Source organism: Nannobrachium achirus (assembly GCF_963921795.1).
Source record: "Nannobrachium achirus genome assembly, chromosome: 2".
NCBI classification, from domain to species: domain Eukaryota; kingdom Metazoa; phylum Chordata; class Actinopteri; order Myctophiformes; family Myctophidae; genus Nannobrachium; species Nannobrachium achirus.
In genome coordinates this window covers 38,266,373-38,281,777 of record NC_137811.1, presented here as the reverse complement: position 1 = coordinate 38,281,777, position 15,405 = coordinate 38,266,373, and the positions used below count along the sequence as shown (strand labels likewise).

General features: G+C 42.0%; 1 protein-coding gene across 1 annotated transcript in view; it reads left to right on the top strand.

The window, feature by feature from the left end:
* LOC308298235 (serine/threonine-protein kinase Nek10-like) overlaps nt 1-15,405 on the top strand; it is a gene marked incomplete at its 5' end in the record, with an annotated part of 56,313 nt that overhangs the window by 21,401 nt on the left and 19,507 nt on the right. Inside the window, 28 exons of the mRNA XM_080741798.1 lie at nt 765-768; nt 1,170-1,248; nt 1,356-1,423; nt 1,681-1,760; nt 1,841-1,927; nt 2,485-2,709; nt 3,026-3,165; nt 3,494-3,546; nt 4,814-4,885; nt 4,982-5,046; nt 5,136-5,238; nt 5,949-6,077; nt 6,319-6,456; nt 6,557-6,602; nt 6,719-6,840; nt 7,524-7,626; nt 7,721-7,796; nt 8,446-8,575; nt 9,389-9,459; nt 10,788-11,001; nt 11,859-11,958; nt 12,075-12,149; nt 12,720-12,768; nt 13,006-13,043; nt 13,198-13,298; nt 13,739-13,849; nt 14,124-14,220; nt 14,350-14,402. Coding sequence (XP_080597924.1) covers nt 765-768; nt 1,170-1,248; nt 1,356-1,423; nt 1,681-1,760; nt 1,841-1,927; nt 2,485-2,709; nt 3,026-3,165; nt 3,494-3,546; nt 4,814-4,885; nt 4,982-5,046; nt 5,136-5,238; nt 5,949-6,077; nt 6,319-6,456; nt 6,557-6,602; nt 6,719-6,840; nt 7,524-7,626; nt 7,721-7,796; nt 8,446-8,575; nt 9,389-9,459; nt 10,788-11,001; nt 11,859-11,958; nt 12,075-12,149; nt 12,720-12,768; nt 13,006-13,043; nt 13,198-13,298; nt 13,739-13,849; nt 14,124-14,220; nt 14,350-14,402 — 2,629 coding nt within the window. The remainder of the gene's footprint in view (nt 1-764; nt 769-1,169; nt 1,249-1,355; nt 1,424-1,680; nt 1,761-1,840; nt 1,928-2,484; nt 2,710-3,025; nt 3,166-3,493; nt 3,547-4,813; nt 4,886-4,981; nt 5,047-5,135; nt 5,239-5,948; nt 6,078-6,318; nt 6,457-6,556; nt 6,603-6,718; nt 6,841-7,523; nt 7,627-7,720; nt 7,797-8,445; nt 8,576-9,388; nt 9,460-10,787; nt 11,002-11,858; nt 11,959-12,074; nt 12,150-12,719; nt 12,769-13,005; nt 13,044-13,197; nt 13,299-13,738; nt 13,850-14,123; nt 14,221-14,349; nt 14,403-15,405) is intronic.

The following is a 15,405-nucleotide window of genomic DNA, read 5'->3' as shown; positions in this document are numbered from 1 at the left end:
GGGTCCTATGACAACAGGTATAATGGGGTTTGCTTTAAGTTTGTCTCCTCCTCCATCTGTTTGTCTGTGTCCCTTTATTCCCATTATGGAGATCTCTGTATCTGTCTGTGCCTCCGACTGTGTTGCAGACACAGTGCCGGTTCCCCCTTTAATGCAAACCCCATTATACCTGTTATCATAGGACCCGTTTTGACCATCTGTTTGAAAAAGCGACAGAGATCTCATATATGGGCATAAAATGGACACAGATAAACAGATATCTCCATATATGGCATATATGGGCATACAATGGACGCAGAATCACAAAGATCTCCATATACGGGCATAAAAGGGACACAGACAGACAGATACAGAGATCATCTTTATAACTGGGCATATAATGGACGCAGATAGACAGATATCTCCATATATGGGCATATATGGGCATAAAATGGACCCAGAACTATAACTGCAGGGATCTCCATATATGGACATAAAATGCACACCGACAGACAGACAGATACAGATATCTCCATACAGTATATGGGCATAAATGGACACAGGCAGACAGATGGTCAAAACGGGTCCTATGAAAACAGGTATAATGGGGTTTGCATTAAAGGGCGGGGCATTCATTCCCTATTTACATTGTTCCGAGTTGGCCAGGTCTCCAACTATCGGGCGGCCCAGCTTCTAGTATAAATAACAAGGAGCGCTCTGCTGGCGCACAATTAGGCCAAACGGGCCATACATAGATTAGCCGAACCTATGTAATCTAATCACAGAGGGGTAAAGGGTGACGTCATAATATCGAGGCATATATGGGCCACGAGAGGGGCCGTCTATGCCCAAAGCCAATCGGATGGGCATATATATGTCCGAAAATCTTCAGGATTGGTCGATTTCAGCCAACCAGACTATAAATGGGCCAATCTCCATGATTGGTCAAGTTTCACGTGACATCATAATATCTTACTATAAAATGGGTGGAGCAAACCTCTAGTTATACAAAATTCATGGTATCTTTCAGACACATTTCCATGAGGTGCAAGGAATCCAGTTACTTGCCACGGTAAATGTTTATTCAAGTTGCCACATGTACGGTATGTATACAGGCTGCATTGTCTCTATTAGACCTACCGGTATATCTGCTGCTCAATTATCTTTACACCGCCTCGATTTATGTTTAGTACATGGATTCTGTGACTGCTACATATCTAGAATGTGGGGAACAGCCTTTTGCAATGCAGAAGCTGGACACAATGACCTGTAAGTAATCTTCCATAATAACTAACAGTAAAGAATTGAACACCATATTGTGTTATTTATTACCATGAACCAACTAATCACTATTTGGTCTACAAATGACTTGACAGGCATGTTTCAGAAGCTGTCTACAATGGAAGATCAACGGGCCTGGGTCATTGAGAGTGGAGCTCATACGGTTTGTGACAAGAACTTTCTTTTTTCCCTCAACCTTGCACTAACTGCAAAGTTCCACTCTTACCAACTATGGATTCAGAGGAGTCTGTGCTCATCCCATATTGGTTACTTACTACTCTGCCCTCTATAACTTGTGTCCTTTTGCTGTATGGTGTACATACAGTATGTGTCCACACTCATTTCAAAAAGACAAACTCTGTCCATTCATTGCATTTTATACCACCAGTGAAAAACACCATGTTTTTTCTTTCTTCAAAGACCCTGGTGAAGCTCCTATCAACAAAAGATAGCAGTGTCTTGTTGGGAGCTCTCCTGGCACTCACCACACTGGCTGAAAGGTATACGCTATATTTGGTTGTATATCAGTTGCAACTTGCATTTATGCATTGATCAGTGGCAAACCATGTGTTTCTTATAGCCCACAATACAAGGAGAGGATCGGAGAGCTGCCAATAGTGGAAAACCTGCTTGTAATACTACAAGAATATGACTTGTTATCAAAAAGGTCAGTAATCAATTGTACATTGACATTCCAGATAAATGCAATTAATACACATATTTCTAATGTGTTTAATACAACATTTTAATTCATGTTGTAATATTCATAAGATTCCTCACTCCTTTATCATACCACAACATGTGAAGGACCCCCAAAATTATATGTATTTGGCCACGGACCCCATCTCAAAATATTTAGTTCCAGGGATCCCCAGAAGCAAATTTTAGTTGCAAATGTTCGCTTCAAATACATATTATATTCAAAGATTTGCACACATTTTCACGACTTTTCAAAAATAGCAGATCTACAGGCTTGCAGCGCGGCACTCGGTGCCGCGCTGTGAGCTTGTATATCTGCTATTTTTCAATAATTAAGGCCCCTCCACCTTGGGCCCTAGTAACTCAGTCCCACTTTTACCCCCCTTGCGGCACTCGGTGCCACGCTGTGAGCTTGTATATCTGCTATTTTTCAATAATTAAGGCCCCTCCACCTTGGGCCCTAGTAACTCAGTCCCACTTCTCCCCCCCCCCTTGTGACTCCCCTGGATCTGATGTCCTTTCCAGAGTCAGTGCGGAGCTGTTGAGACTCCTGTCACCAGTGCGTCAGGTCCGAGAGCAGGTGAGGGAGTTGGAGGGCGTTCCAGTGCTACTGAGCCTGCTGCACGGACAGCACCTGAAGCTGCTGAGGAGTGTGGCCTGGGTTCTGGTCCAGCTGTCTGAGGAACCAGACACAAGGACCGAGATACGGACATGGGGAGGTGTGCAGCAGCTGCTACGACTGCTCAACAGGTTGATTTGTTTAATAATGACAGTTTGTGAGATATAGCCCCAGCCCCAGGCAGGCAGACAAACACATAAACCGCCTTAAAAATTTAGAAAAAAAAAAAAAATGAAATTAGGCATTAGTTGCATACCCAGTGTCATGCACCAAAGTCAAGCTATCTACAAGCACACAAGAGCTCTGAGATCTGTAGATCTGTTATTTTCAGTGCACAACATGTGGTGTTGCAATTATAAAGCACTAGTATCAGGAACTATTAGTATGTGACACTTTTATCCACATGGAATATGTGGTGTGAAACAAGTTCTCTGTTAACTGTTCCAGTGACAGGCAGTATGTCAGTGATCGCTCCTCCATTGAGACCCTTGCTAGTGCCAACGCAGCTGGTCGCATCCAGAAGGAGCACATCAGAGATGAGCTCAGTCCTCAAGAGAACATGGACAACACCATGGCCATGAAGTCAGGTACAGGACTACAATACTTATTATTAGAACATGGACAACACCATGGCCATGAAGTCAGGTACAGGACTACAATACTTATTATTAGAACATGGACAACACCATGGCCATGAAGTCAGGTACAGGACTACAATACCTATTATTAGAACATGGATAACACCATGGCCATGAAGTCAGGTACAGGACTACAATACTTATTATTAGAACATGGACAACACCATGGCCATGAAGTCAGGTACAGGACTACAATACTTATTATTAGAAAAAAGGGTCTGGACTCTGCAGTGTAGCTGCTGCTTACTCCCACTCAGGTTATGGTCTGTGATGATAGCACACCCAAAAGTCAGCAGCAGGTTGCTGTGTTTTAACCAGCCAATATGGCAGGTAATCAACCATCATCGGATGTCTTTTTATTTCTATTGTATTCCAAAGATCTTGTTGGCCAGTAAAGTAGTGAAGGTTATTAGACTCTATATATACCACTTTTCATTTACCAAGCAGTGGGTCGGGACCCATTTGTGGGTCGCAAACGCATTTTCAGTCAAATACGAGTCACCAGTACAGTATAATATGCCTTTTATTTTTTGTTTCCCAAATATGGACTCCCAAAATGAAATATTTCAATGGAATTTCATGAATGAATGAAATAAAATCTAAGTGGAAAATAGCAGATCTACAAGCTTGTGACGTGACCCGTTGTGTACTTGTAGATCTGCTATATTTACCTTGGGTCCCTGGCAAACAGGGACGTGCTGGCCATTGGGAAAAGCGGGACAACTCTCGAACGGCCGGTTCATTCCCGGCCAGTCCTGGCCGGCCATTAGGAAAAAAATAAAAATAAAATGTCGCCTTCGTTCCATTTTGGGGGCTGGGCGGCCGTCAAAGTAAACCGTCACTGTCGGGCAGGAACCTCGTATCTCCAAGTTTCAAATTTGTAGATTTTTTCGCAAAGTAAAGCCCTGCTTCATCGTACAAGGCCGTCACACAAAAGTAGTGAAAACAGCAGATCTACAAGCACACAACGCCTCGCGGTGCGAGGCGTTGTGTACTTGTAGATCGATTGTTTTCACTAGTTTAAATCATTTTTAAAATGATAAATACAAAACAAATGGTTTTGGACATACAAGGTTTCCACCCGACAATGACGAAATATAACTCATGTAATTGGCCCACTTGTCACTTGTCATGATCTGAAATGGCAAATCTTTGAGTAGCAGCAGCGCTATAGAGAGAGATCTCTCTCTATAGCGAGCAATGAGGGCCTCTCCAACTCTTTTTCCCGGGCTGAATCAGGGGCCCAGCATGTCCCTGCTGGCAAATGTCTAATTTCTCTTTTGAGTCTCGAGCTAAAAAGTTTGGGAACCACTGCTATATATATATATATATATATATATATATATATATATATATATATATATATATATATATATACTATACACGGTTACATTTTGCACATATTGGTTGAAAAGAATAACATGGGAATTCTGAAACCACAGCATGCTGCACGGCTCTGACTGAGCTTGTACCTTGTATGATGAAGCAGGGCTTTACTTTACGAAAGAACGTACAAATTTGAAACTTGGAGATACAAGGTTTCCGCTCGACAACGACGATATGTGACATCCATGATGACTATTTCTCATTTTTACAGGAAAACGGAATCCATATAGTAGCAAAATTGATTCTACCACAAAGCCAAGGAGCAAAAGCAACATCTTTACAGGTGAAGTGTACTGCATGTATTATTTTTATAAGTAATTTCATACGTGCATTAATTTCATAAGTAATGGAGATATTTGTTATCCTTTTCTGGTGCCAGTGCTATGCATTCCGGATGCTTCGGTTTCTCTTCAGTGTGGAAAGAAACAGACATCTGTTTAAAAGGTGCCGTTATAGATTTACTGGCTCTCTGGAGTTAATGTGCTATAAATGCACTCCAATTTTATCCTGGAATCTTCTGTTTTCCATTGCAGGCTCTTTCCCACGGATCTGTTTGAGTTGTTTATTGATGTTGGACATTATGTGCGAGACCTCACTGCCTATGAAGCACTGCAAAATAAAGTCTCACTGTACAGTGTAAGAAAACTATTTATCTTCCTTTGAAGATTATTTAAAACAACTCCCATGGCTGCTTAGTTGCTTTGGTACTTATTTATATCCTATGATGATCTATCCTATGATATTAGGGACGTGCTGGGCCCCTGATTCAGCCCGGGAAAAAGAGTTGGAGAGGCCCTCATTGCGCGCTAGCGCTGCTGCTACTCAAAGATTTGTGACGAAGTGACAAGCCAGTGGGCCAATTACATGAGTTATATTTCGTCGTTGTCGGGTGGAAACCTTGTATGTCCAAAACCGTTTGTTTTGTATTTATCATTTTTAAAATGATTTAAACTAGTGAAAACAGCCGATCTACAAGCACACAAGGCCTTGCACTGCGAGGCGTTGTGTGCTTGTAGATCTGCTGTTTTCACTACTTTTGTGCGACAGCCTTGTATGATGAAGCAGAGCTTTGCTTTGCGAAAAAATCTACACATTTGAAACTTGGAGATACGAGGTTTCTGCCCGACAGAGACAATTTGCTTTGTTGGCCGCCCAGCCCCCAAAATGGAACGAAGGCAGACATTTTATTTTTATTTTTTTCCTAATGGCCGGTCTGGACCGGCTGGGAATGAACCGGCCGTTCGGGAGTTGTCCCGCTTTTCCCAATGGCCAGCACGTCCCTGTATGATATCACTATCATACAAACTGACTGAGGGTACACTATGTGTGTGTAATACTGTCTGCAGGAAGAAGAGCTAGACAGTTTGAGAGACAACATTGAGGGTGTGGACCAGAACCGTCCTCCTCTCAGGGTTATCAATGGCTACTCCATACTGGACCACTTGGGCACTGGTGCTTTTGGAAGCGTTTTCAAGGTACACTGCTATAGCAGCTGCAGTCATTAATGTTGGTTTAGATCCTGGAACAGCCCTAAAGGAACCCCTGGTCACACTCACACACACGATTTCTTGACATTATTAGAACTAGATTCTTTATGATGTTTTTTAAGGATTCTCCTAACTAGTTTTTGCTTTCATTTGTATAATTTATCTGGCTGTTGTTGTTGTTTTTATTTTATTTTTATTCTTCTTGTACTACCTTTGCTGATCCTGACAGGTTCGTAAGCAGAGTGGCCAAAACCTCCTCGCTCTTAAGGAGGTCAACCTCCACAACCCTGCCTTTGGAAAAGACAAGAAGTCCAGAGACAACAATGTGGAGAAGATAGTCTCTGAGCTCACCATTATCAAAGAACAGGTTTATTCCTACGTTCTATAGATTTAATTGGTTTATTTATTTACATTTTCTACTTTAAATGAATAACATGCTTTGTTCGTGCTTTGTTTTCTTTCTGCAGATGACACATCCAAATATTGTAAAGTATTACAGGACATTTGTGGAAGGTACAGTAAGGATACATATTTATTTGTTCTAGAGTAACACACTTTGTTTGATTTTTGTCTGGAATAGAACATACGTTTTGTTGTCTTGACAAAGCTGCAATCGCTTTTTTCTTTAGGTGACAGGTTGTACATTGTTATGGAACTGATTGAAGGAGTGACACTGGCAGACCATTTCAACTCTCTAAAAGAGAAACAGCAGAAATTCACTGAAGAGAGAATTTGGAACATATTTATTCAGGTAATAATGTATTTAAACAGCCTACTTTGTCTCCAGTCTTTCGAGGGTGCAGTGTGTTGCTTGATCTATTGGAAATGTACAGTATGTCAACATTGCATGTAACATCTGCAATATAAATGAAAGAGACCTTTTGGCTGGAGAATTTAATCAAGAACCATCAAATACCCTCAAATACCTGGAACTCGCCTGAGTCGCGTTAGATTTTAACCACTTTAACCATTATTTTATGCTTTAACTTTAGAAAAATATCAGATATACAAGCTCACAGCGCGGCACCGAGTGCCGCGCTGCGAGCTTGTAGATCTGCTATTTTTGAAAAATCATGAAAATGAGTGCAAGTCTTTGAATATCTTTGACCCGATCTTTGACCCGACTTCCAAATCCTTCTTCTAAATCATGCTGTTCTCAAACTTTTTCATGTCAAGGACCCCCAAAATTACATGTATTTGGCCACGGACCCCCATCTCAAAATATGTTGTTCAAGGGACCACCCAGAAGCAAATATTTGAGTTACAAATGTTAGCTTTTAAGTAGATATATTCAAAAATAGCAGATCTACAAGCTTGCAGCGCGGCACTCGGTGCCGCGCTGTGAGCTTGTATATCTGCTATTTTTCAGTAGTTAAAGCAGTCAATAATCCTAGGCCTAAATGGGTTAAAGAATGTCACTCTGAACTTTCTCAGATGTGTCTGGCATTGAGGTACCTGCACAAGGAGAAGAGGATTGTCCACCGTGACCTCACCCCCAACAACGTCATGCTGGGAGAGAAGGACAAAGTCACCATCAGTGAGTCGAGTGCTGCTATTCACTTCTTTCTCTCCCTCTCCTTGTCCTCCTAGCAAATTAGATTGTGTAACCCGTGCCTTTCATGCATTTCCAGCTGACTTTGGGCTTGCCAAGCAGAAACAGGAGAACAGCAAGCTAACCTCTGTTGTTGGCACCATCCTTTACTCCTGGTGAGATTGACATGGGAACATTTAGGGTATCTCAAACTGTATGTTAAGGCATTTATACAGGGGCAGACCTGATCCTTTGAATCATTTGATTCATTCCTAATATTTTTCCCAAAACTTTTATATATTAAAGTGTGTATGTGTCTATGTACATACTCATAATTGTACAAATGTGTATGGGCATCTAAGTAGGAGATGTCTGCGCGCTTCAGCCAGCAGTTATTGGTAGAAGGACTCGTTGGTGCTCAACAAGGACAAACTATATCAAAAAGACATATTACCTGGGCACTTCAAAAATGACTACCCAGATAAAAAATGATGGAGCACTCAACTGGTCTGCACCAGGACTCTGAGGAAGACTAAACGTCGAAACGTCAGTCATCCTGTCGCTCTACAATAAATGAACGTGCAGACCAGTTGAGTGCTCCATCATTTTTTATCTGGGTAGTCATTTTTGAAGTGCCCAGGTGATGTGTATGGGCATCTATGAGTGTGCATGATCACATTTCACATACATACATACCGGTACATACATACATACATACATACATACATACATACCGGTACATACATACATACCGGTACATACATACATACATACATACATACATACATACATACATACATAACATTACATACATGTGTGTTTTAGTCCAGAGGTGGTGAAGAGCGAGCCGTATGGAGAGAAGGCTGACATTTGGGCCGCAGGCTGTATCCTCTACCAGATGGCCACATTACAGCCTCCATTCTACAGTAACAACATGCTGTCCCTTGCTACCAAGGTTCTGTAACGCACGAACGCATGCACGCACACATGCATACATGCACGCACGCACACACACACACACGCGTGCACGTATGCACGCACAGTAGAATCCACAGAGTTCATTTATCCATTTGTAACACTGCAAGTTCAGTGTACAACCAAAGACCAATGAGCATGTACTGAAAGTGTACACTGTACACTGTGACTGTACAGTAACGGAATGGACATTTGTACACTCAGAGTTAAATGAACATTGAAGATGTTCAAGGTGAAGATGAAGCAGGCTTTTCAAAGATTCCATGTAATTTCATCATTTGACAGCACAATCATCAGTGTATTTTGGATTCATGTCAATTTGTGTTTTCTGATATTTAACCACTTGAACCGTCGATACTTAATAAACTTGACCTTGCACTCTGTACTACTTAGTCTGCTCTTTTTCCCCTCTACATCAAAGCTCTTTGCCGAAAATAGCCCATCTACAAGCTTACAACACCTTGCAGCGCCAGGCGTTGTGAGCTTGTAGATCTGATATTTTTGGCTAAACTTCTCAGAATATGGACATTAGGGTTCAAGTGTTTAATATAAAAAAGGTTTCTATCACACAAAGATTTGGAGGACCCCCTGTAGTAACTCTGAGGACCCCCTAGGGGTCCCGGACCCCCTGTTGAAGACCCTTGCTGTAGATTTTTACTGCGCATGCGAGCACACGCACGCACGCACAAACAAACACACACACACACACACACACACACACACACACACACTTTGAATTCCTGTTGTCAGATGTTGATCTCCATAGTGATTGTGTCTTGTGGTGTGCTGGCAGATCGTGGAGGCTGTTTACGAACCAGTTGCAGAAGGAACATTCTCAGAGAGAGTCACAGATATGATTCAATGGTGAGACTGTTGCACTCAAATCAAAGCGATTAAGTCAAGTCAGACAAGATTTGCGCTGACACTGACTTATGCCCACTATTTCAAAAGACTTTCCATTGGCTCTGTAAAGCTTTGGTGAGCAGTGAACACTATTTTCACATAAAGTGGACTAATTTCCTTAGAAGCAATCATCTTGGAGTGTGTGTGTGTGTGTGTGTGTGTGTGTGTGTGTGTGTGTGTGTGTGTGTGTGTGTGTGTGTGTGTGTGTGTGTGTGTGTGTGTGTGTGTGTGTGTGTGTGTGTGTGTGTGTGTGTGTGTGTGTGTGTGTGTGTGTGTGTATCAGTTATATGTCACAGTTACCAGGAGTGCTCAAGAGTGTCTTGCAAAAAGACGCAAAAATAGCCAATGCACAAGCTCACAACACTAGACTACATGCAATGCAATACAAGCTTGTAGATCTGCTATTTTTGCTATTTTTGAAATATTGAGGGTGATTAATTCTGTCTGTGTCTGTCTGTTTATAAATACTGAGCCAATGAAAAGTATTAACAAGAGCTAGTGACTAAATAATAACTACATTTGATCCAGTGAAAAGCACCATTCACACTGAGCACTACCACGATAAAGATAACTATTACTAACTATATCTGTGGTGTGAACTCTGCCATTCACTTGACTTTTTAATAGTTACAGTTATGGTGCTCAGTGTGAATGGTCCTTAACCCAGGTTATTTCTCCATTGTAACATACAGTACAATACTGGTTATAATAAAGAGAACATTAAAAAAAAATTAAATCTTTGGCAGGGTCTTTGTTTTCAATTTGTAGCATCAAAGAGCACGTCAGTTTGGTGGTTCTCTGTCATTCACTGTGTTTTATGGGATATCCTCTCAGGCAGGGGTGTCGCACCAAATCCTGGGCCCTGGGTACAAGGATTCACTGCGTTATTCTGTGCTTTAACTATTGAAAAATAGCAGATATACAAGCTCACAGCGCAGGAGGTTGTAGCTCTGCTATTCTTGAGTCTTTGAAGGTTTTTTGAAAAGAATTTGGCCACGGACCCCCATCTCAAAATGTTTTAGTTCTAGGGACCCCCCAGAAGCGACATTTGTGTTACAAATGTTCGCTTTAAAAAATACATATATTCAAAGATTTGCGCAAATTTTCACGTCTTTTCAAAAAAAGCAGATCTACAAGCTTGCAGCGCAGCCCTCGGTGCCGCACTGTGAGCTTGTAGATCTGCTATTTATCAATAGCTAAAGTATAAAATAATTACAGTAAGGCCCCCTCCACCTTGGGCCCTAGTAACTCAGTCCCACTTCCCCCCCTTGTGACGCCCCTGCTCTCAGGTGCTTGAATCCAGATGCAGACTCGCGACCAGACATTGTGGCGGTGAGCTCCAGGATGGCTGACATCATGATGAGGTTGATGGATGGCCTCTACACTTCCCAGCATGCACTGGAGAAAAGAGCGGAGAGAGATAGGAAGCGAGCGCAGAAGTACTTCCTCGAGAGGCATAAATATGGGACCGGCTGCGTCTTGGGGGATTCAAGCGTGTCAGAGGTAATACTTGTCTTGTAGAAAAGGGTGTTCCAGAGGTTTAAAATGAATTGTGTATGCGTGCTGCATGATGTCTTTATTCTTAAGGTTAAGTCCTATAATATAATACTATTGCCTTTTTAACTTCACCTGGACACACTTTGTGTTGCTTTAATTTACACACTGATACTATAACCTACTTTGGGGTGGCAGTGGCTCAGGGGTAGGGTGGCCACTTGGCAACCGGAAGGTTCCCAGTTCGATCCCGGCCTCCCTTGAAGCCCTAATTGCTCCCGATGAGCAGGTTGGTGCATTTCCACCGCCATCGGTGTATGAATGTGTGTGCGAATGGGTGACTTTAATGCACAATCTATGTAAAGCACCTTGGATAAAGGCACTATATCAGGGATCTTCAACGTTTTCAGGCCAAAGACCCCAATAGCTGAGAGAACGATGAAGCAGGGACAGATTCCATATAGGTTCATTGTTTGACAGCACAATCATCAGTGTATTTTGGATTCATGTCAATTTGTGTTATCAGATATGTAACCACTTGAACCGTCAATACTTAAACATATATAAACTTGACCTTTCACTCTGTACTTAGTGTGCTCTTTTTCCCACCTCTTTGCCAAAAATTGCCGATCTACAGTGAGCTTGTAGATCTGCTATTTTTGGCTAAAGTTCTCAGAATATGGACATTAGGGTTCAAGTAGTTAATATAAAAAAGGATAAAAAAAAGTTTCTATCAAACAAAGATTTGAAGGACCCCCTGTACTAACTCTGAGGACCCCCTAGGGGTCCCGGACCCCCTGTTGAAGACCCCTGAAACTATATAAATGCACCATTTACCATACTTGTAACCAAATCTAATTGGATAGAAGGTTCTTCAAGACCAACAGAAGTCCACAATGCAGACTGAAGCCCTGCCACCACTCCCCTCTTCAGCCTGCAGCTCCAACCACAGTGAGCTAAGTCAAGGTGAATCTGCCACATACTGTACATCAGGTCTCAACAAGCACCATAGTGTCTCAAAAACATGGGTTGTGAAACCTTTTCATGGGAAATTATTACGCTGTGTTTATGTTTTCTACTAGATGATGCGTCGGATGACGATACCGGCTCATCTAACATCAAACATAATGCTGCTGCTTCTTTGAGGAAACATGACAGTGAGTTATTTGTGAATACACACGCCTTTAGGTCTGGGTACTAAAGTATAAAATAATTTTCAGTCGGAATTGAAGTTTTTCCTTCAATCGCCTGATTTTCTAGCCCCAGGCGATTGAAGGAAATCTTTTTTTTTTAAACTTCAATTCCGACTGAAAATCATTTTAAACTTTAGTACCCAGACCCCTTTAAATGTTATTTTCGTCTGGTAGCAAAACAACAGATACCAGTTGATGATTTGATTTCAATGATTTGTTTAAAAAAGACATTTCTTTTGGAGCTGAGTTACTGTTACATCTAAATATAACAGCAGTGTTTCCAATGGCGTAGTGTTTGGCTGCATTCTTTAATATAACCACATTAAGCCAGGCATATATATTATGGGCAAAGTTATACGTTTTCATTTCATACAAAAATAAAAAAAGAAGAAGATCTACAAGCTCACATCACGTCTCGATGCAACATTTTGTGAGCTTGTAGATTTTTCTAATCTACATATATATCGAGAATATTTGTCATATAACAAGGAATAGTGGAATTAAATGGTTAATTCTGTGTTTGAATGTTCAAAGGATCAGCTAAATCCTGTGCATCTGTTACACCGGACCAAAGTCTAACTGAGTAAGTCATTTTTATTTAGCTCCCTTTAACCAGGCCAAGATACTGTAGGTGCATTTGAAGTTAGCAACAAATATGGCAAAGAAATTGAATACAGTACATTTGCACAATTATTTAATTTACTGTGATATTAGCTTTTTGTAGTTGTTATACACTTTTCATTCAAAAAATGTACTGCCACCATTAATTTAGCTGCTGCCAATGTATTATTTATATGCAACTAATTGCCTTTTCCCTCAGGGGTGATTGTGCTGCTCCCAACTCTAAACCTAGACCAGGTACACTCTGAACGTGAAATGAACAGAAACACACATGCAACAAACACATTTCAAACAAGAGTTACGTAAGGCTACAAAACTGATTGTGAATCTGTTTAGTCACTCAATTGCAAAACTATGCAGTTCTTCTGATTTGATTTTACTGGCGTCCCAGTGTCAGCAGGAATCTATGTTTCACACAAGATGCTTCGTCAGATTGAAGACCCCATTCAGCGACTCTTGGTCCAACTGCATAAAATCCTCTACATTACTCAGGTGACAGTCCTTATAGGATTCATTTAAGAAAGTTAGTTTTATCGCTGATGTTGGAGAAATGTATGCAACCTTTCAGGTTTTTACTTGGAGTGAATGCTTACGAATCTCTTATAAGTAGAGAGTAGTCTTTCGGTGCAGGTCAGTTCATCCTCATATCCAACAGTGCCCAGCCGGTAACCAAGGTTCCTCCTGATACATGAAAGGCAGAAGTGTGTGCAAAAAGATAGGCTACATTACAGCAGGCCTGATAGTGATAAATAAATCACGTTTTTGGTTTCAAGTCTGGAATCAAGTCAAGGTGTTCACCTTTAGGGTTCATCTCATAACTATCAAAACATTTCCAATGTTTTCTGTAAAGTATACAGACCTTTTTGCTAGACAGAACCGATACAATATTCCAAAGTTTGTCCCTACCTTCATCATATTTGTTTCATTCCTAGCTCCCTCCAGCTCCTCATCACAACATCAAACGACGGGTGATTGAAAGATTCAAAAAGTCATTGTTCCAGTCTGGAAGCAGTCCTTTCAATTTGAAAGTGGAGCTCAGCAAGGTCCGTATAGCAGACAATTCTCAATTTCTCTGCTGAGAAAAGACAATTTATTGACATCTGAGAAGCTTCTTGCAGTTCCTGTCACATTCTTTTCCAAAAGAATACTCATGTGATATGTACATCATACATATCGTTGCCTGGCTCCAGTCCATAGAGCCGCCCACTCTCTGAGCGGACTGCTTCTCTGAAATCAGGCTATACGTATCACATATGATGTGTTATGTTCGTCAGTGCTTGGGTCGGCGTTATAGATCTCATCTCCTTTTCCTGGCAGCTTGTGCAGGGCTCTGCAGAGTTGGTGGAGTTAGGCTCAGACTGGTGGCCTCTTATCCAGTCATTCACTGGTGACCACCACACTGCTGACAGTCCAGGTAGAGTTAATTGTGATTGTGAATCAATTATTTTATTAAATGATCGATTATCCCTTCTTTTTTATAATCAATTGATTTGTTCGACTGTTGCAGAGCTTTTAAAGGTTAACTGTTCTGTTCCTCACACAGATGTTACAGGTGTTGGGAATCTTAAGGATGGCATCACCTTCGAGCTGCTACAGGTCAGTCCCTCATGGACATGGTCCAGATAGACATTATAAAGCAAGTGTCATTTTAACATCTACTTTGGCTTTTGTGTGCACCCCAGACAGTTGCTACGTTGTTTGATCTTTTAAAAAACTATCCTGCTAGGCCTTGTCGCACCTCCAACGGTGCCCATGGCGGACTACAGTATGCATGGAAGGGGCGTCTCTTTCCCTGAGCCTGGCCTAAACCTGACCGCATACCAAAAAAAACAAAAGTTTTGCTGCAGGGTCATCAGATAGGGACCACTACTCATGCGCTCATGGATGTTTCGGGGACTGCCCATAAGTCAGAAGGTTCATTAGTTAGGGTTACTGAGGTTAAGGTTAGGGTTAGGGTTAGAGTTAGGCATAGTATTCATAACAAATTCGGACTAATGAACCTTCGGACCAATGCCATGGCACCGATGTTTCGCCCCTCATCCAGAACGTCTCCTGGTTGCGGGGCGCTGACACCCCCTGAAGCTCAACTTATTTTGATGTCCTCAATGTGCTGGCTTCATGGCTGCAGACCATAGCACCACATCTGGTCTTAAAGTGCTGCAGATTTCTCGTGGGAACTGAACCTGTGGTGTCTACCCAGGACCACTTCTATCTTCCACTCCACCCTTGGTTTTAACTGCGTGAGGGTCGTGATCTCTTGCTGGAGTGTTCTGCAGGTTCCCCCTGCCTGAGGAAGTGAATCCTCTGTTGGCTCCTTAATGGACTGGTTATTCACCTTCTGGCAGCTTTTCTCCAGCACCTCTGCCAGCTTCCTGAGCACTTGGTTATGCTGCCATCTGAGCCGACCCTATGCAGCTGCTTCTCTGATGGTCACCAATCAGCCGCCCACCGTTGTGGGCGGCTGTAGCTCAGGAGGTAGAGTGGGTTGGCCAATGCTCCATGGGTCAGCGGTTCAAATCCCAGCTTCTCCTGTCTACATGTCGAAGTGTCCTTGGGCAAGACACTGAACCCCAAGTTGCCTCCGGTGAGCTGGTTGGTT